At 41.7% G+C, this 21,227-nt stretch overlaps 1 protein-coding gene across 3 annotated transcripts in view; it reads right to left on the bottom strand.

The window, feature by feature from the left end:
• The window catches only part of Edil3 (EGF like and discoidin domains 3), a 404,159-nt gene that overhangs the window by 198,857 nt on the left and 184,075 nt on the right, over nucleotides 1–21,227 (bottom strand). For all 3 annotated transcript variants that reach the window (XM_004841650.4, XM_004841651.4, XM_087180996.1), the window contains one exon: nucleotides 9,724–9,852. In XM_004841650.4, coding sequence (XP_004841707.1) covers nucleotides 9,724–9,852 — 129 coding nt within the window. The remainder of the gene's footprint in view (nucleotides 1–9,723; nucleotides 9,853–21,227) is intronic.

Raw genomic sequence — 21,227 nt, 5'->3', positions numbered from 1 at the left:
TGACTCAGCTAACACGAAAGACAAAATGACACACAACATATCTAAAGACAAATAGATTTTACAGGTCTTTTAAAAAGATGAAAAATTAAAGTCCTGTCTTCTGAATAGCATTATTCATATTTATGATAGTGCTTATATATGTATATACATGTGTGCATACACATGTATACCTATGAAACTCTATATTATATATTAGAGTGTTGAAAGCACAAGTCATTTTGGAATTATAAGAATACATTGCATTGTCCCAATTCTATGATAAAAATTAAGTAAAAAATAAATAATTATAATGCCACTGAAATTCATTAGCAAAAAACAAATCTCTATGATGCTCAGTGTAGTCTATTTCTGACTGCTTTCCAAATCTCTACACTGTCCCCTTCTCTCTAAGTCTTCATTCCCACTTCGCTCCCAACCACCTCCATCTCCAAGGTGGTGTTCAGGGCTCCCCTCCTGCCTCCAATAGAACCCGTTTTTCGCCAGCAACCATGGAAATTGTTCATGTGCTATCCTGCCCATTGCTCTCCGAAGGTTTCTTCCACAACTGCCTGTGAATGGAAAATCCTCTCTGTGGCCTGCCCCTCACACTGCCTGGCCCTTCTGTGCCCTGTCTTCGCCACGCTCTGTGCTCCAATCACATCTCCAGCATCAGGGTCTCAGCCTTGCCTCTTGCTCTGAAGCACACAGCGGACAGTCGGACTTCTCTCTCCACTCTTAACGACAATTGCGGGGAGTAAACTTCTTCACAATGTCCCTAAAAGCACTCAGATCCCAGGCCTCCACAGTCCCTGTCCTTATTAATACACACCACTGTTGGATATTATGTATTAATTCATTATTTTTTAATTGCAATTTTCATTGATATAATTTGGAGATTCACACCCACTTGAAGAAATAAAGCAAAAAGATCTCATGTACACCATAGACGTCTCCCTTGGTGTTTAACCTTCTCAAGAGTACAGTATAAAACAACCAAAATGTTGTCAACATCATATAATTACACCAATGTTATTCAGACATCACCAGCTTCACTTTTTACTTATGTGTCATTGTGATTAGCTTTATACAAATTTATCAGTTTGAGTATCTTCCTGTGTCCATCCTCATGGTTAACAGGCTGAACAGTTCTGGCATTACAAGGAAATTCCTCAGGTTGCCCTTCTACAACTAACCTCATCCACCTCCAGCAGACCTCTGGAAACCCCTAATCTATCCATGCTAAGACTTTGTTGCTTGAAGTGTTCTACAGAGGCAGAAAGAGACAGAGACAGAGACAAAGAGCCTCTTGCAACTGTTTTTTGTTTTTGTTTTAGTTTTTGCTCAGGTAACTTTCTGGAGATCTAAACTTTTGTGTATATCAACAGTTCCTTCCTTTCTATTGCTGACTAGTATTAGATATGCTTGGGCCACAGTGCTCTGAATCCACCATTCACCTGCTGAAAGAAATCTCAGACAAGTATATTTTTTTGGATATTTCATGTGTCAGTTTTTGTATGAATTTTAGGTTTCAATTCTTTTCTTTGTGAGGGCAGCACTGGCGACTGAACTTAGGGCTTCACACTGGGCTGTGTTCTCAGCTCCCACCTGCCTTTAAAGACAGGGTCTCTCTTGTCACTAAGTTTCCCACCTTGGACTCAAACTTGTGATCATCCTGTCTCCGCCTTCAATAGGCACGCATAACCGTGCCTGGCTTGAATTTCAGTCTTTATTTCTTTGAGATAAATGCCTAAAACTGCAATTGCTTGCTGTATGGTGATGCAAGAGTTCCATTTTATTATCATTTCCCCATTAGAATGAAAGTCTTGTGACAGCAGTGAATCGATTATTTTGGAACAGTGCTGTAGCCCAGTGTCCAGAGCGCTGCTTGGTACACAGCAGTTGATGAATGGGCTTCAGATGCTTAGGGAGGATTTTTCCCAACAGCAAAGACACTGCTGCTGTGAGAACTGAGGAGAAGTGAGTCTGCAGGACGTCCTTCTGAAAGAGAAGGTAGAGCTGGGAAGACAGGCTGTGGTCCCGGACCCTCCCCCAGCCAGCCCAAGGGATCTGTTTGAGCCCTGAGGAGCTGAGAAATGAGGCAGGGAGGTGGAGAGACCATGTTCAAAAGGGTTTCTGGAAGCAGCTGCATGACTTTCCACCTTTAAGGAACACAGCAGGCCCCAGTATGGCTCAAAGGGCCAGACTGGTCCTGCTCTGTCTGCAGCTCATGGGCACTTTCAGGGCCTAGGAGAGAAGAGCAGGGACAGAAAGCATGCCATGGAGCAGCCTGTCCAGGTGGGCCTGGGAGCCAGCAGCACTCATTTCCAAGCACATGCTGCACCCTGGCCAAACAGTAAGGACCTCTCCATAAGTATTTGTCAAATAGATAATTTTCTGATATGGCTGAGGAATGCTGTAGGGGGAATATGGAAGAAGGTAGGAAGCACAACAGTAATCTGAAAATCAATGTTACTATTACCAAAAGCTGTAATACCTATGAATTTGAGTACATGCAGTAAAATTTTTTAAAAATTGCATTTGAGATGCCATGTCTATTCCTTGAGAAATTCCTTACATGAGTGAATCAGATACATAGACGCTCAGGCCTATTAGTACAAATACAGCACCTTCATGAGTACAATACTGTGGCAAAATTTATTGAACATATTTATGTTTAGAGTTTATTATTCTGCTAGCAACCAAATTGGTTTTAACAAGTAACAGGATAAAAATGAGTGTTCCACTGTTATCTAAAGTGCTATCTAAAGTAGAAATTTTCAAATACTTTGAGTTTTGTGAACTCAGAATATTTCATTACAAAAAACAGAAAACCTCTGTCTATATTTAGTCTCTCTGTGCAGATACCTGGCAGCTATGTCTGCCAGGACAATGGTCTTTCTTGGTCTCTAGCCAATCAAGTAAAGGCAGAAAATAAACGTCTTGGAACTCTGGCTATCACAGATAGATTTGGGGATAACAAAGTTTACTAAGAGTAAGCCAATAGCCTCTTCTGCCCAGATTCCTTCAGTCTGCTTGTTGCAAGATCATTTCTATTCTCCTAAACAAAGGAGAATGACACAATTCAGTAAGGTTCTGAGACTGCATGTTTAGTATGGGCATATATAGTATGGGCCTGATGTTCAGTTTCTCTTTGTCTCTGCTTCGTTTCCTTAAGGCATTGTAATTCCTTACACTATGGTTCTAGAACACTAATTTCCAGCTATGGTTGCACATTAGAATCATCTAGGGAGGTTTTAAAACTCCCAGTGCCCACAGCACGCCCTGGGCCAATTAAATCCGCATCTCGGTGGTGTAAGCTGCCATCGCTACTTTTTACAGCTCCCCAGGTGGTTCTAATGTGCAGCCACTGCTGGGAACCAGAGTTTTGGGACCATTTGTGTCATTTCCACTGCAGTGTTTGTTACCTAGTCAGACCTGGGTCCGAAACAAAATCTACTAAATTGGAATCTGTGGATGAGCAAAAGTATCAATGCATTTATTTGGACAGCTGCATGGCTTATATGCTCACCAAGGTACAGAATCTCCAGCGTATAGACTTCATTTGCTTCACATTGAGCTTCAAGCTTAACAGTGAGCAGGAAAATCTGGAATCTCAACCCTTGCTTTTGAGGTTAGAGACAAATTTATTCGGAAGTCTACTTAGAGATCTTTATTTAACCAAGGAAGGTACATGTCTTGCAGGTGTCGGTAATAACTCCAGGTAAAGGTTTACACAGAGGTTTGAACTGAATTCCTTATTAGGACAAGTTGATTCTGTAGTGGAAACACTAAAAGAAACCATAAACTAAAGTTGTAAAGAGTCATTTAAAATAATAAGAATAATCTACAATAAGAGTGTTGAGAGGATTAGTACAGAAAAAGCATAGAGCTCCATACCAAGGCTCTCCTTCCCCCACATAAACATTTTTTCTGGAAAATCAATTGCTGAGTTTAAAGAGAGGAAAAAATTAAAATCATCAGTCAGTAAGTATTTCTGTTATATTTTAAAACATTAGACAATTAAACATATACAACTCCCTGAAAATTGTTAAGTGTGGCCTGAAGCACCTCATTTAATTCTAAAAAATATCCTTTTTAGGCAAAAGCTACTAAGAGTTATATATTCCACAGTTTGCAGACACATTATTTCCAGCACATGACACAATAAAGTTCTCAGTGTTTGCTTAACTGAATTATTGGATGAAAAACCAGAAGCACAGAACCGTTAAATGCTGACCCTTCAACAACTGATACAGGAATGGCTGAACCAAAAACACAGATCTAATCCAGAACTCTTCCACTAAGTGAATTCTTCACCCAGTACAGTTCAGAGATTTATGATACACGGTGAGTTTGATATACCTGAAGACTATTTGGGAGCTTTTAAATTCCAAGTCATTAAATCCAATGCATTGACCATTCTGAATCAATATGATTAAGGTAGACCAGAACTCTGCAAGTTCAGCAAGGACAACCTGCTAGAGAAAGCATGTAACTGCCAAATATGTAATTAATTTCCTCAACAAGGCTTATTGAAACACTGAGTATCACTGCTAACTCCAGGAAAATTGAAATACATAATTTACAAAAGTGGAAGGACACATGGCCCCAATAAGTATTTGTTGAATGTATCAATCCATTAATCAATAACAAAGTTAAAAGCAAACTTGTTTACAGTAGTTAGCAGAATATATAAAGCAGCCATCCTTCACAATGGGAAAAAAGGCTAGCAGCCACACTAACTCGCGCTAACCCAATAACACAGACAACTTTGTTCAACCAGTCCTCATTGTTTCGTGATTTGGTGGACTCTTAAATCAGCCTTTCTTCCTCCAGGAACAGGAAAGAACAATTTCTCTTAAAGCAATTGAAGGCTGTGGAGCTAAATACAGAATGCCTTCAAGAGGAAGATGGGCAGAGTCCTTAGAACGAAGAAATAGACCTTTCTAAGGCATTGGATTTGTTACTAGGCAACAAATAAAATATGATTAGAATGGCCCAAATACAGCTTCCGGCGAGAAAAAAAGCCTGCTTAAAAATGCCTTTCAAAACCCTAACCTTTGGACTATTTTGGTGCTTTGTTTTTCCTATATCTTTTAATGTATACATACATGTATGTGTGGATGGATGTGTATTATACATTATTCCTTGGCATTTCCAAAACAAGTATAATTTGGTGATTCTATGAAAAACCTAATACTAATCATTATTTTATAAAACACTATTAGCATTAAAAGTTCATCCTCTTTGCATTATGATAAAAAGGACATGAAGGCTAAAATCCCAAGCACTGACAACACGCACTGCTGAGAATGTAAAACAGGAGCTCATTCCCAGCTGGTGAGGATGCAGAATGGCAGAGCAACCATGGAAGGCAGTTTAAAAGGAAGATTTTTGAAAAACTGAAAGTTCTTTAACCATACAACCCAGCAACTGGACTCCTGGTTATTACTCAAATGAAGTGAAAGCTTATGGCCACAGAAAACACTGCACGTGAAGTTCACAGAAGCTATATTCATATGACCAAAATGAGAGGCAAACAAGATATTCATTGATAGGTAAATAGATAAACAGACCGTTTTTGTATAACTATGCAATGGAATATTACTTAGCAGTGAAAAAAAGAATTCCCAAGGTCTAAAAAGACACAGAGCAACGTTAACTGTATATTGCTAAGTGAAAATACGAATTCTGAAAAGGTAACAAACTCTATGGTCCCATTTATATGACATCCTGGAACAGGCAAAGCTGTAGAGACAGTGAGAAAAATCTGTGGTTGTCAAGGACGGGGGCAGGGAAGGAAAGAGTGGATGAAAAAAGTACAGGGGAGTTCTAGGCCAGTGAAACCATTCTGTGTGATTATGTCATGGCGGGTATATGATTTCAGATATGTTTCAAATTATCCATGACTACAAAATACAAGGAGTGAACCTAATATAAACGACAGACTGTAAGTAATAAGCTGCGTTACCCTAGTTCAGAGTGGTAATTCGTGCACCGCTGGTGCAGGGTGTCACTGCAGGGAAAGCTGCACTGCAGGGCAGTGGGAGGTAGGGCTCCTCTTGGCTCCCTGTTTGATTTCTCTGTAAATCTAAAGCTCTTCTAAAAAGAAAGTTTGTGCCCTTAAGAAAAATCCAGAAGCATGATAGGTGATATTAGTGCTGGCACTCAAAGCAGTTTTTCTAATTTGCAACATATTGACAAAGCAGTTGTTAGACTGAACCTGGCATCCACACAGGTGTCACTCCTTATCACGGGGTGTGAAGGTCTTTACCTGTCTAGCTATGTATCAAAACACACTTAGCGTCCTGTCCCACAGAACTTAATTACGATGCTACCTGCAGGACCTTTCCTATTCTTTTTCCAAATGAAACACTCCACTGCATTAGCACATTTCTCATTTTTATGGCATTTCAGTATAATTTTAATTTTAAAAAACTTTCATAAATATATTGCCTGTCATTTACTGTTTTGTTTGTTTGTTTTTGGTACAGGGGATTGAACTCAGGACCTTGCAATTGCAAGGCAGGTGGTGGAACCACTGAGCTAAATCCCCAGCCCTGCCTGTCATTTATTATGTAACTGAATATAGAATTTGTCATCTTAGTTTCTGAAATAATCACATTTAGTTATTGAATGTATTCTGTGGCATTTTTCATACTTCAGTGTGTGTAGGAGTCAACTGGGATCATTTTGAATTCAATTTCTAACTCTCTTGATGTGAGGTGATGCTTGATAATGTGTACTTCTAAACAGCTTTGAGGTGACACCGCTGTATGACCACTCCTTGAGCAGCCAAGGTTCCAGAGAACATTTGGGACACAAAATCGTCATCTGCATGAAAAAAACCCTAAATATCCAGCAACCCTTAAGAAGGATAAGAGAGCTGTTTTCCTGTTTCTCCTGCCTGAAGAAGCTTCCAGGATAATAGCGCTTTGAAATCTGCTTTCCCCAAATATAATCCTTTACAATTTCATCTGTAAAGAGGAAGGTTTGGTAACCTTTGGACAGTGAGTAAGCTGCCTATTCAGTGATAATGCTCTCCTGACATATGCACCAAAGATCCGGTTCATTTCTAGTCTAGGTCCTCAATTTATAAGTCTTCAATTGCAGAAAGGTCAAGTGACTGACTCAAGGTCATTTACCCATTACTGTAAAGGTCCGGTCTCAAATCCAGATTTCTTACTCCAAATCCACTCTTTGACCTCAGTTCTCTCTTGCTACTAATAATGCTGTACTCCAGAGAACAGCAACCAGTAGTCCAGGACACAGAATCTGAGCTTTGGGTTGAATCTCTTACTCAGGATTGCCATTGTAATTGTTAAGGCTTAAGGCATTGTGGTTGGATAGGTGAATTAAGACGGAGGAGATTCTGTGGATCAAAACAAGCCTTGAAATTCAGCAAAACTGTGTGAACTTATGAGTTTATCCTGATATGACGTAAGAGTATGAGCAATAACACTTGGATGTTCCACCATGGAAAATGGGAAAAAGAATCATTTGTTCCTAATCCCTAACCCTGATGGTCCTCTTGAAAGAATTCCAGGACAACCACATGTGGAGTCCGAAGCAGGTGGACACTGCCCTGCAACAACTTTACAGGGGAGCCTCACATGCACTGGATCAATGAAAACTTGACATTTTCAGTGGGACTTCTAATCATTAAAGACAACTGCCCTTCACATTAGAAAAAAAATGCCTACAAATATACAAAGGATTTTGTGTCATTATATAGATGTTATTCTTTGGAACTCTATTTTGGATCTGTAGCTTAAGGGCAGGCCCCCACTTCAGGAGTAGCCCAGGGTGGGAGGGCTAGTTTATGTGTAATATTTAACACTGAGGAGCCTATGCCTTCCTTCCATACATTGTCCTTCTGTACCCTCTAAGGGTTTCTTTTAACCTGAGCACTCTGCTGGTACACACTCCCAGTCGCTCCCACTTGGAGCCCTGCACTACAGGAAAGAGGAAGCTAAGCTGAATTCACCTTGGGCACAACGCCTGTCTCTGAGCACTGCACAACAGCTCATCATGAAACTCTACTCCTTCTTTCAGAGGCATCGTGTGTGTGTGTGTGTGTGTGTGTGTGTGTGTGTGTGTGTGCATGTGTGGCTGTGTACAAGCAGCTCAGAAATGACTTGTGCCGGTTGCTGGACTTCCTCCCCCTGGGTGCTGCCTCTGCACCCTTATCCCAGGCCTCGAGGAGGAAGCAGGGCTGGAGATACTCTTTGCAAAGGGAGACGTACTGGCTCGGCGCTGGGCTTCGGGTCTTCCCAGGGCCGCTCTGAGGTGCTCAGGAGCAAGGGCTGAGCAGTGATGAAGAATCCGCCCTGGTCCCTCTGGACCAGGCCTAGAGAAACCAGTGGTCTCTCTGTTGCTTGGTGATCTGAGCCCTTAGGGACAACCCCAAGCAGTTTAGGTATCGAGCGCAGGGGCGCAGGCTCGAGGCTTTCCCAGGGACTCTCTGTGCTCTCCCTGAACACAGCTGCTGCTGTGACAGCCTGGGCGCCCAGGACACTGACACTGACTCCAGGGACAGAGCCAGTCTTGCCTGCCGCTGTCTGAGGGTTCACTGTGGTACTGGTCTCACGTGTTTCCTCCCCAGTCTTCCTACCACACACTGTTTCCCCTCTGATCAACTTTCTATCCTTCCTGCAGCACCCAGCAACCTCGACAAGGACCTTTCTGAGACCTCAGCCTCCATAGCGGCCTCCCAGCCTGCTGGGTCCCACCCCACCTGTCATGGTTTGGTCCCGGAATGGCCCCTAGACATCCAAGGCTGGAGGCTGATCCCCCAGGCAGCTATGTTCAGAGACAGGGAGGGGACTGGATCCAGAAGGCTCCACCTCCTCAGTGGAGGAAGGCACTGGCGGATCCACAGCTCACTGGGCTCCTGGGAAGGGGAGCCTAGATGGAGGGGTAACCCTTGGGTGTGCCTTGGAAGAGCATATTTTGTCCCCTGCCCATTTCTCTCTTTCTCCCACCCTTCCCTGGCTCCTCTGCCAAATCCTTCCACCATGACGTTCTGCCTCCCCACAGGCCAGAGGGACAGGGCCAAGTAACCATGAGCTGGTGTCCTGAGCCAAATGAATCATTCCTCCTTTGAGCTGTTTATCTTAGGGATTTTGTCACGGTGAAGAAAAGCTGACTAACACACCACATGTGTGATCTATATACTCATCCGGGCTTCTGTGAAAAACCTATCACAACAGGATTTATTTATTTAGCTTTTAAAAATAAACAGGAACAGGGATACCAGAGAGAAGTACAGATGACAGGCTTGCTGAACTTTCAGATATTCACATTAAAATGCCAACAAATAAGGAGGAGGAAACTGGCTCCTAGAGATGAAGTGTGGATAATATTCTTTTTTAGGGGTATCATCTCTGAAACTAATCACCAGAATACTTCCTGGGAAGCTTGGAGAATGTAGCTCTAGGAAGAATAGAAAAGAGACAAATCCAATTTAACATGAAGAGCAATATTTTGCAAATAGAGCTGAGTATTACAGAAAAAGGCTAAGTGGTAGATTAGGGGCTCGGCATGGCACTGGGAGGATTGAAACACAGTCTAAAATCCCTCAGTAAATGACATGGTGCATTCAGTGGGAGAGGAGCTGCATTCATCAAATGCCAGGGCTCCTTGCTGCTGAAAGATTCCAGGATTCTACTACACACTGGAATGATAATGACAAGCGCACTTCAGACCCGTAACTGTAAGAGCACGATGGTAGGAAGAACTTACTGTGCTGACAGTGAATCCCGTTGAATCCTCGGGGACACTTACAAACGTAGCCTATGAAGGTGTCCCCTCGGTAAGCTTCGCTGATCTCACAGGTTCCCCCATTATGGCATGGGTTAGGGACGCAGGGACCTGAAAGACAGAGGAAAAATATTGCTGTGTGACACAATACTTACAAGTGGATACTAGGTCAACACCCTGTAATCAACAATTGTGTAGGAAAAGCACTGTGGATATTAATTGGACAAGGAATGTCCTGGCTGGACTGGCTCTGAAAACCAAGGGCCTAGCTTTGAATCTTGGTTTCTGTACTTTCTGAGTGACATGATCCTGGGTACTTAATGAATTTATTGACTTAATAGTTTACCCTTTGGTTCAATATGAAAAGAGTGCACTTCAAAGGGCCACGTTATAGATGCAAAGGTGTGGCTCTATGTCTTTTATAAATACATATAAATATATATGCATGTCTTTAATAATTCCATATTAGCTGCTCTTGCTACAAGACAAATAACATTTTAAAGTAATAACTATCCATGTATAGGACTGTATAGAAGCACTCGAGGTACTCAGTTAATCTTTATTATTAAAGGTTTGGAATTATCAAGTATCTTCTGCATGTTTAAAAATTAATACTACCGACAAACTTCTGAGGCCATGAACACTGAAATGCTTTTTCCCCTCCAGGTGTCAGTTGCCTCGGACTGTGACCAGAGTCGAAACAAAGCAGATAGCAGTAATTTCACAGATTCTTTACAAACTGCAGGTAGAGCATTCCTCGGAAGAAGCACAATTTTTTGCCAACCTAAAAGCAACAGGTCATCAAAAGCTGCCCGTTTGGAGGAGAGGGGCTGAGTCGCTTCTCTGTTTTGAGAAAGTAAACTGAACAGAATGACTGGGACCGGGCCACCAACAGGCTGCGTGCGCTGATCTCCGCTGCGGTTCGCTGACTGCATCGGGCTGCTGGAGGGCAGGACCTGCTACTGCAGTGCCCATCCCAGAACGGGGTCCCCAGGCGGGGACCCAGCCGCTGATGGGGAGTCCAACCGGACCACTGACCTGACGGCAAGCCCCGAACGTACCCCGAATCCTTGATTGCCCCTTGTGTGGTGGAGGTCTTCCTGAAAGCCCTGAGCTTTCTCTATGCGACGGTCTTTCCTACTTTTTCTCCCTTCAAGCTTGTGTTACAATTCAGCTGCTTATTCTACCCACGGTTGCGCTCCCTTCCCTTTGCTCGGGGACATTCCTCTGATAATTTTTTTTCTCAGGTCTTATTCTGCACCTTATCCTGCTTGCGGGAGGATGACCACTGAATCGGACAGAATTTATCCTGGAGACAGCAAAGAGGAAAGAATCCAGTTCAGGAACCAACAGTTCTCCTCAGGAGTGAGACAGGGCAACCAAAAAGAAAATCAGGTTTTTTTTTTAAACTGCATTGACGAGAACACATTTATAGGTGGGAAAAGAGCCCTGAGGAAGTTAAAATGTGCATTATTAGACAAGAAAAATAAAATGAATACAACTAAGTGTCCGGCTGTCTTTGATGAACGAATTCCAGAGTTGGGGAGGAAGATCAGTTAAGAAGAGTACCGGATTCCTGCTAGGCCAAAGAGGAAGGAGAACATTGGAAAGGAGATGGAGGGGACCAGGGCAAGTGCGAGGTGAGGCGGCTGGTGGAGCGGGGTGAACGGCTGCCTGCGTGTGGTCAAGGCCACGCACAGGGCCGGTGTGGGGAAGAGACCCGCCTGCAGCACAGAAAGGACCAGGCCTCAGCCGCAGGCAGGAGGCTCAGGGGCTGGGCAGCTGTCCAGTCGGAGAGTTTATGATTGGGCTCCTTCCCCAGCAACTGGGCAGGTGAAAGTGCCTTTGGTGGTCCATCTCAGTTTAAAATTGGACAAAATTCAATGGCTGCAGAGTCTAATAAAACTGTAGATGGAACAAGAACCAACATGGCGCCTGCACTGGGCGGATTGGCTGCTAAGTGAAAAGGACGCAGGAAGTCGAAGTCGTGCTCCCACCTGAGCCATCTGCACATGGATTAGAAAGAACACGTCTAGAGAGTAGTGTCGACAAGAGTTAGGATTAATAAAACTGTATTGCGTTAGGAATTTTAAAAATAAATACATATTAGCAGCTCTTGCTGGAAGAACAATAACTATGTGGAAATAATAGATAATCTATCTCATTGTGGTAATTCCTCAAAATCCATGTCAATAAACATCATGTTGAAAACCTCAAAAATACACAATAAAATTTATATTAAAATCAGTATGCTTACTTAAGTAGTGCTTTTGTGCCATGCAGTTCATATCAATTAAATTATCTAATACCTGCCCTTGGGGTGATCCATTACCAATATTTGAGACAGGGGAGAAAGTTCAAGATGAACGACCAGTTTAGGAGCCATTCAAATCCCTTTCTTCCATTGCTAAAGATGAAAATCATACTACAGAACCCAGACCTCTTTACCATTTTTCTTAATTTCCACTTTTCTCCTAATAAATTAGATAATATTTGGTAGTGTCTTACAATTTACAAAATCATTTTGCAAAAATAATGCCAGTTATTCCCAAGAGCCATTCTGTGAGGTTGTCATTATTTTAATTCTCTTTTACAGTTTTAAAAGTATTGGAAGTTTAGAGAATAGTTTTCAAATCAGTGTTTCCCAGTGACACATTTAAGCCTCAAAGTAAGAATCAGTGGTTCTAGAAGGAAAGAATGAAATTAAATTGATGTTAGATTTTAACTCATCAGTTCATTTCAAAGTAAGAAAGGATCACTTATATATTTTATGAATTGATAACTGATAGTCATACATACCAATTTTAAAGATAAAAATTAATATGCATTGATTTAAAGAATTATGTACTTTGGAACAACTAAAGAACCCTGAAAATCAGCCAATCCAATCTTCCACTTTTGGAAATGAGAAAGCAAACCCTGGTAAGAATTCAGTGATATTTCTAAAAGTATCTCCTATTAAGAAAAGTGTGTTTAAGGAATTACACCTAGGAGAAAAATTAGTTATTAAAACCAGAAGTGGCCAAGCTACTCTTTCCCTCATAAGGGGGTTAGTAATTTAAACTGGAAAGCCAGGAAACCTTTTCCTTGGCCCTTTCCTCTTAGAGAGCTCTGCGCCGTGGATGGAAAAGGCTGAAACAGCGAGAACTGCCAGTCCTTGGGAGGAGATGAAACAGCGAGTCCCAGGACAGGGGTCAGTGGAAGGCACCCTGCAGACAAGGAGTAAATACCAGCCCAGACGAGGAAGCTGAAATGATTTGCGCCTACGTGCCTACTATCCAGGGAAAAGTAGACTGGGCTGGCAGGTGAGCACGGAGCGGTTCAATGGACCTATGAAACAGAGGGAGGGAAAGGGATGAGGAAGATCAAGGGGGTGTGCTCTCAAGAGGAAAACTGGAAGTAAAGTCTTCAGGGACAGGGGTCAGTAAAGCAACCTACTGGACGGTGTAATGTGTGGGGTTAGTAGCCAGTAAGTGATGGTGATGGCTGAAATCCAAGTTTATGCTGAATGCGTAGCCACTGTGTGTGTTATCTTCACAGGAACATCTAGCCCTACACTTGAGTCTGCTGACCACACAAGCCCGTGAGCTGTATTTGGGGAAATCTGAGGGAAAGGGCCATGGTAGTCACCTGGCTCATCCGGGCGGAAGGGGAGGCTTGCTGAGCCGCAGGACATCTGAGAGTCCGGGGCTGCAGGAACCTGAAGAGAGCGTTGAGGGGTGTTTCCAGAGACACACTGGGCACTTCCTGAGGCGCAGGAGAAGCCTGTCCAGCAGCCTCGGTGCAGTCTCTGGGATCCCAAAAGGATGAGTCTACTATAATTTTATTATAACCTGGGGTGATGTCTGTGTTTTAGGAAAAAATTATCACAACAGAGTGTGGTTGTTGTTATTTCTCTTGCTCTAAGTAACCCAGTGATTTTCATTTAAAAGATGAGGATGAAGGAAAGCAAAGGACAAAGATTTCATCTTCCCAAGTCCCTTATCGGCTGAGCAACGGGAAGTATGCATATTTCACTCGTACTGCTTTCTGAGAAGATATCCTTCTTTATGAGGCAAGAAAAGATTCAGTGAGATATTTAACCACAAGTGCAAAGATTTTACTGTACTCAGTGGGACCACAGACTCCACACTCTTTTCTCCTCACCATCCCTGCTCCCATGCTGAGTATCTGGTTATTAATACGTTAGCTGTGGTAGATTTAAACAGAATCGGCATGAATTCACTAAGCAATCCTATGAACACTACTGCACTTCTCCAGTGAAAGCATTTCAGAATATCTGCAGGGACTGGGTCAGGGTGTACTAGACATTATAAATACAGACAGGCTCTGCTATACTAAGAAGGCACCACTCCATTTCAGCTGATTAAAATCAACCATCAAATATGGGCATTTCCCCAAAACCATTTATCAGTAATTATATGTGAGATTAATAAAATGCTATACATCTTGTACATGCTTTTTTGTAGCCCTCAAGACCGCTGAGATGAGGAGCTGGTTGTCACTTTTCCCCCACTAAACCATAAATTCCACTGGGGAGAGACCTGGTTTTCATACAGTAGTTGTATGATATATTTTAAATACACACGTGCATGACAATACTGAGTAGTCACAATTATATAGATTGCCTAAACCCTACTCTAATTTTAAATTTAAATTTAAATTTTAAATATCATTTGGCAGTTCAGGCAATAATTAATGCATACACTTTCTGTGACTTTTCTACACACCATTTAAATTTATAATTAGATTACAATATTTTTGTCCTAATGTGGTTTAAATTAGGACAAATTTAACCTGAATTGTAATAATAAGGTATTTGAATGTGTACTTTTGTGTAATGAGTATATGTTTCTTAATTGTTTGGCAAATATGGGACCAAGAAAACGTAACTTCATACAAGCTCAGTGTTTCAGTCTCCTAATTTAACAAGTCCTGCAAAGAGACATTCACTTTATGCAAGAGCAAAAGCAAACATCAGTAAAGTTAGCACAGAGACGTAACCTAACAAATGGCATGCAATGTCTCCACTCACAAGGCTTGCTAGATGGTCAAACACAGTTGTGTTTGATGTTCAACAGCAACAAATAAAACTCAGCAAGTTGCCATGTTTCGTGCGTCACGTGCTGAGGGAGCAACTCCTATCAAAATTGAAAAGCTCAGAAAGCTCTTTTCTTTGTGTTTTCCCCTATCAGATAACCTGTTGTCTTTTGATACTGAAAAGTGAGTACTACTTTAAGTTCTTGGTCCACTGATGAACAATGCTAACTGTCTACAGTATGCAATGCTGTTTGTGCTGCAAGGATGAGACAGACACTGAGTCAGACTGAAATAGAAGGTCCCCTGTATTTTCATGTGAAATGATATTTATTCCCCAGTCATCCGTTATGTACTGGGCACTTTGCTAGCGATCTGTTAGGAAAGCTTTGAATGGAACTAAAGTTGCTAGCAGCCTGAAGAGCAAACTCGCAGTGTGAGGCTACACATGGTTTCTCAGGTCGTATACCTCATTTTGAAGGTAATTTTAATAGCTCTCCCTTGCTGTGAGTATAATATGTCTCATGTTCATTCATTTTCCTATTTATGTGATGGTTCTGAAAACTTAATTTTAGGATTTCCCGGTGGCATTGTTTTGATAAATGTCTTTGATAGACTATGTTCTTAATTTAAGCAGCCATAAATTTGATATAGTTGAGGTATCTCATATCTTTTCTGTAACATGTCAGCACTACTATATATAACATGAATAGTTAGAAAGTAATTTGATGGCAGAGCCAAGTTTGCAAACAACTTAGTATTACTCAAGGACTTAGCACTGGGAAAGCAAAAGGAAGACAATCGAGGGTGATCTCAATTTCTGTTCACTACAAAAGTCTCCTTAAAGTTGTTTGCCTCTTTTGCATTATAAGTATGTGGAGAAATTATATAGATTGGTACCCATGAGCTTTAGCTCTGATTAGTATTCATAGTGTCCATACAATCCCAAACAGCCTGAATAGACAATGAGGTCTGGTAATATTACTCTTAACAATGAAAGCATAAATGAACATCCAAAATACAAGAAGCTCCAGGGGTTTTAAAATCTATACTGCTGTAATACTTTCGTAGGTAATCTTTAAGTAGCTCCTAACACAAGGGAGACAGCACATGATCAATATTCATGAAGAACTGAATTCAATCACATGCTTTCCAGGCATTTTTATGCAAGCTCATCTAGGTATGTCAACAAGATTAATTGCTCACCGAAGCAATAGATCTATATGATTTGCTACTTTTTTCCATTGACTTCCTCACAGTACTAGTAGTAGAATCAAAGTCGTTTCTATATGTGCAATACAGGTAGCATCTCACAAACTTGGAGTGAGTGTTCCAAACCACGGGCACTGTATAGCTTATACACAGGTGACTGGGAAGTAGAGCAGTTCACACTCTCTTTGGATAGTGGTATTAAAAGTTGGTCAGTTGTAGAAAACACGCTGCCAAATCATGGCAGCTGGATATTACAAATGAATGTAGACTTTAGACTGTGTGATAAAGAAATCCCAACCAAACAACTGCAAAATCATAGCTTTACTAGCTGTTCTAGCAGTTAAGTAAAATATAACTATGACTCAAAAGTTTCCTTCAAATTCTGGTCGTCAAAATGCCCTGCAGTTCTCTCGGGCATTGCCTATAAGTTCTGACCATTTTGGTCTTGCCAGCATGAGCCGCTGCCTCTTTATTTTAAAACTCACTGAAAAGAAGAAATTATTCTGGGCACATTCATATGACTGAGGCTTTCAACTATTCTTTTTACACTATTTGCTTCTACCTTCCTTTTCCTTTTTCTTTTGATCTTCTTTGATAAATATAAGTGCAAAAAATTAGCCTTTTGAGGGAAAATTTGCTTGTGGTATTCTTGTGTTTATACAGAAAGGTAAAAATCTATACTACCCCACTATGGAAGAGTCAGGCACGTTGTTTTCCTTTAGATCCTAAAGTCACTGGGAAGATTAGGAGCATTAAAATCAGGGCTAAGCCGATACCTTTCATCATCCGTCCTTAGCCTTCTCCTAAAGAGAGGACTCTGGGCTCTCTCCCTCTTTCCAGCTGTCTCCAGGAAGGTCTCGAGAGGGCCAGTGGTCACAAAGGCTACTCAGAGCACTTGTGTTGCCTCATAGGGTTGCTGAAACAAATCTCCACGCAGCTGCTTAAAAGAGCAGACATGTATTTTGCCATAGTCCTGGAAGCTACCAGTCTGAGACAGGCGGTCAACAGGTCAGCAGGGCCACACTCTCTCTGCAGGCTCTGGGGAAAGATTCTTTTCTCTTCCCACTCGCAGTGGCCCTGCCAACCCTTGGCTGGTAGCATCACCGTGCCAGTCACTGCCTCTCCTTGCTTGGTTTTGCCCTTGGCTTCTCCGTGCCTTTTCTTCTTCTGAGCAGGACACCAGTCACTGCATTTAGCTCTCTCTCAACCCAATGTGAGTTCATCTCAAGATTCCTGACCACTCACATCCACAAAACTCCTGTGAAGGGCTGAAATTTGTCCTGTCAAAATTCTTATGTAGATTCCCTAGTCTTCAATACCTCAGAATGTGCCTTTCATTGTGAATAGGACATTTTGTAAAGTAATTTAAGGTTAAGTGAGGACACATGGGTGGCCCTAACCCTCTCTGACTGATGTCCTTAAAGGAAGAGGGAAGTTGGAAGCAAAAAGAGAGTCTGTCACCAGAGAGAGCCACCTGAGTCAATGAAGGGGGCCATCTGCCAGCCCGGCAGGGAGGCCTCAGAAGAAGCCACCCTGTCCACATCTTGACCCTGGGCCCCCGCCTCTGCAGGTCAGAAGGTAAGATCCTGCTGATGGAAGCCACCTGTGTTGTGGTGTTTTGTTATGGAAACCCAAGCAAACTAATACCAACCCTATTTCCGGGAGGTCACACAGAAGTTGCTTCTGTGCACGAATTGGGGGGGGGGGTGACCCACTACCATCTGTGAGTGGTTGTTTTCCAGTATCACAGCAGTTGATGAAGCAAACCATAGTGCTGTTATTATTAGAAATGGCGGACAAAATGCTCATTTTTATCAACTCTAACGTATTTCTGTCACAGAAGAGTGGCAGGTAAGGTTTGATGGTGATGGAACGGAAGAAAGCAGTTGAAACTAAACTAACAAGGAGGACAAGGAAGAATCCAGAATGATTACCTAGGGCTCAGGGAGGACCTAGCACTGCAAGGCCTGCAGGAAGGAACGAAGCTTTCCCGGGGCTGGTCTTTATCCTTTTACACTTCTGTTCAGAGTGAGGTTGCTGAAAGCAAGTCACCAACCTCCTGAGAAAGAAACTGTGTGTGCAGATTCTGTGAACACGTGGAGTAATTATACCACAGGAACTGGCATCTCCTTTCCCCTCCAGAAATAAATTCCTTATTAGACAGTATAGCAGTTAGAAAGGAACAACAGATGACAGGAAGATGCTCTATTGTTTTACAAAGTGATAACCATGCCTTGCTCTGAAGCAGCGCCTTTCCTCCCATCCATTCATCTCGCACAATGCTGCCAAAAGCACCCACCTAAAGCCCCTCTCGCATAATGGAAATTTCAGATCAGAAGGGTTCATCATCCTAAGAGAGCTCTGCATTATTATTCTGTACTCACACTGATGGTACATTTTCCTTTTGTTTAGTTCAGTTTTCCAAACATGCTGTCTCTATTTGGGCATATTTTAGACAACCAATACTATTGGCTGACGGACTGAATGTGTGTTGACATTATTAACAGAGGGGTATGTATTAAACTCAGGACAAAAACAATGTTGTAACTTGGTTTTCTTTAAAAAAAATTAAGAAATCTAGATTAGTCCTAATTTGCCTCTGCATAGAAAACCCAGAATATACAGACCTTTCGTAAATTAATGTATATCAAATTAAGTTATATCATTATTAAATTTAGTAGACATAAGGCACTGAAGTCACCAATTAATGAGATAAATACCCTTAGGAGCTGAGGAAAACAAGAGTGGCAAAACTATGGACTAACACGATAATTGATGATTGTATTTTTTATTTTTTCTAATGGCTAGTAGAATAAGAGTGGCCATGTGGATGTAGATGTTTATGTTTTTTCACACAAAAATTCCTGTGACAATTTCAGAAATTATAAATGCAATCCAAATTAACTGATAAGCCAGCCTCTCCATAAGTTTTAATCAATCTAGGAAAATTCCTGGAAAAGCTGTGTTTAATCAGAGAGCTATTTTGAAACAAAGCTCAGCAAAACGCTTGTTGATGTGGTATGTCTGTCAGAACTTGAAAGGTGTTTGTGGCAAAGTACACTGGCAGTTTAAGGACACACATGGGCAGGTGGTACAAAGTGCCAGGAAATCATCGGGTTTGCCTGGAGAAACCGTGGTTTTGTTCATGGTCTACATGCCAACAGGACAGAGCACAGACGAAAGAATAGAGACCACTCCTTTCTCCATGTGTTACCAAATAGCCGAGCCCAAAGTTCAGGAGCACCAAGCAATCTCATCGCTTCATACTGTGTCTCTAAGCAACTGAAAAATTTTTATGTTCTTTATCAATCTTTGTCTGACAACTCTTCACCTTTTTCTGTCTCCTACTCAACTCGCTACCTGCACCATATGATTAGCATCCTACTGTGCACTGCTTCATTCTTTAATTATTCCGGAAGTCTCTGTTATTTCCATGACTTGATTATAAACTACCTGTGCAAACTACACTTCCTCATATCCTGTGCCCCTGGAGACCCAGGTACAATGTTATACACTCTGATATTGTTTCACTTATGTATAATATGCTGATTGGCTGAACTTTAATGGTCATTTGGGGAATTTTAGCTTATGACACACACACACCTAATCATAATCTATAACGTAATCCTAAAGTTTGGATATTGGGCACACATTTATCTACAGCCCTTTTTATTCCCACTAACAGGTTTCAACAACCCAATTTTAATCTTGGATCCAAGCCAAATTTTGTTTGCCAAATGCTGGAGCAATCTATAAAATATCTTCTGAAATTATCCTTTCTTTTTAAACAAGTAGATGTTTAAAATTAGTTGCACTGTTGTTATGAAATCAGAGCTCTTTGCCTTGAAATCAGGCACAGTGATTTTGATCTTGAAGTCAAGAGCAGGAGGTTGGGAAAGGGTCTCTCTTTCTCCTCTTGGACTCTGTTCACCATGCTACTGTCCTAATCATGACCCAGAGCAGTCCCTGCAGGAGCTGTTCCAGCTGCACCAGGAAGGGAAGGACAGCTGCCCAGACTCCACAGCCAAGGGGTTCAGAAGCACAGCGGGCCGGACAGCTGAGTGACTGTCGGATTGCATCCTCAAGGCTCCATGTGGCTTCTTTATGGCAGACTTGAGAAGGCATAAAACATGGCAGGCGTGGCTTCTGGCCAGCTGGCCATCTGTTCCATCACCAAATGTGATAATTTGGTCTTGTAGAATTTTGTTAAGTGAGCATTAAGCAATGACCATGTCAAATGGGGGACATAATGACTGCTTCTTAATCACTGCATGAAAGCTTAGGGGATGCTTGCCTAAATACAGAAAAGGTCACCAAAGCCAACCCAGACTTTAAAAAGACACAAAAGTTAACAGTGTAATAGATACAAAACAGCAATAACTAATTTCATTTGCATTTTTGCTTTGGATTATGTTGAATCTGTGTCAAACGCAAGAGGACGAATGGGTTATGAGGAAGCTAGGTAAATATCACCACAGTTTCATTATGCCACTCCACACATATCAATGCATATCAACAAGCTAAGAAAGTAAGAAAACATATGACAGAGTTTATCATCCTGGCTGAATTAAAAGCATTTACAATCATAGGCATCGGGCTTTCCTGAATAATTCCCCAAGAAAACAGCAAGTATTCACTGATTAGGCAGAATACATTCTGTGCTGCTGCATTTTTAAAGATCAATTGAAGGTTCCTTTTCTGAGGAAGAAAATTTCCCTCATATGCACCATAACTACAACATCATAAACTTTATTATCCCCTGAATGAATACTTAACGATGCATCCAATAAACTGTGTTACTGGGATATTTCCTAACTGATCTCCTTCTCTCATATATTGCTAATCAAAATTTTCTGTTGCCTTAAAATTCCTGTTATATAGAAGTCCTTACATTGGGACTGATCTTATACTGGCAATGCTAGCTACACTGTTGACAAAAATTAACCCAAATGGTTCACATACTTAAGTCACTCTAAGTTTCTCCATCCTAAACGCCATTTCCACTGGCAGAATCTGCTGAAGTAGTTCCCCAACTCAAAATGCCTTTAGTCCTCTCTTCCAAATCTTTCTTTCCAAGACTATGCCAAGTTTCATACCTTCCATCAACTTTTCCCTATCATTTGTCCTTATTTTCTTCAACAAATATTTTTTTTTTTTTGGTACTGGGGATCGAACTCAGATCCTTGCACTTGTAAGGCAGGCGTTGAAACCACTGAGCTAAATCCCCGGCCCTCTTC

Source organism: Heterocephalus glaber, unplaced genomic scaffold (assembly GCF_053883595.1).
Source record: "Heterocephalus glaber isolate CG9 unplaced genomic scaffold, H.glaber_assembly_v1.0 deba00001465, whole genome shotgun sequence".
Lineage (NCBI taxonomy): Eukaryota > Metazoa > Chordata > Mammalia > Rodentia > Bathyergidae > Heterocephalus > Heterocephalus glaber.
This window is presented reverse-complemented; position numbering and strand designations above follow the sequence as displayed.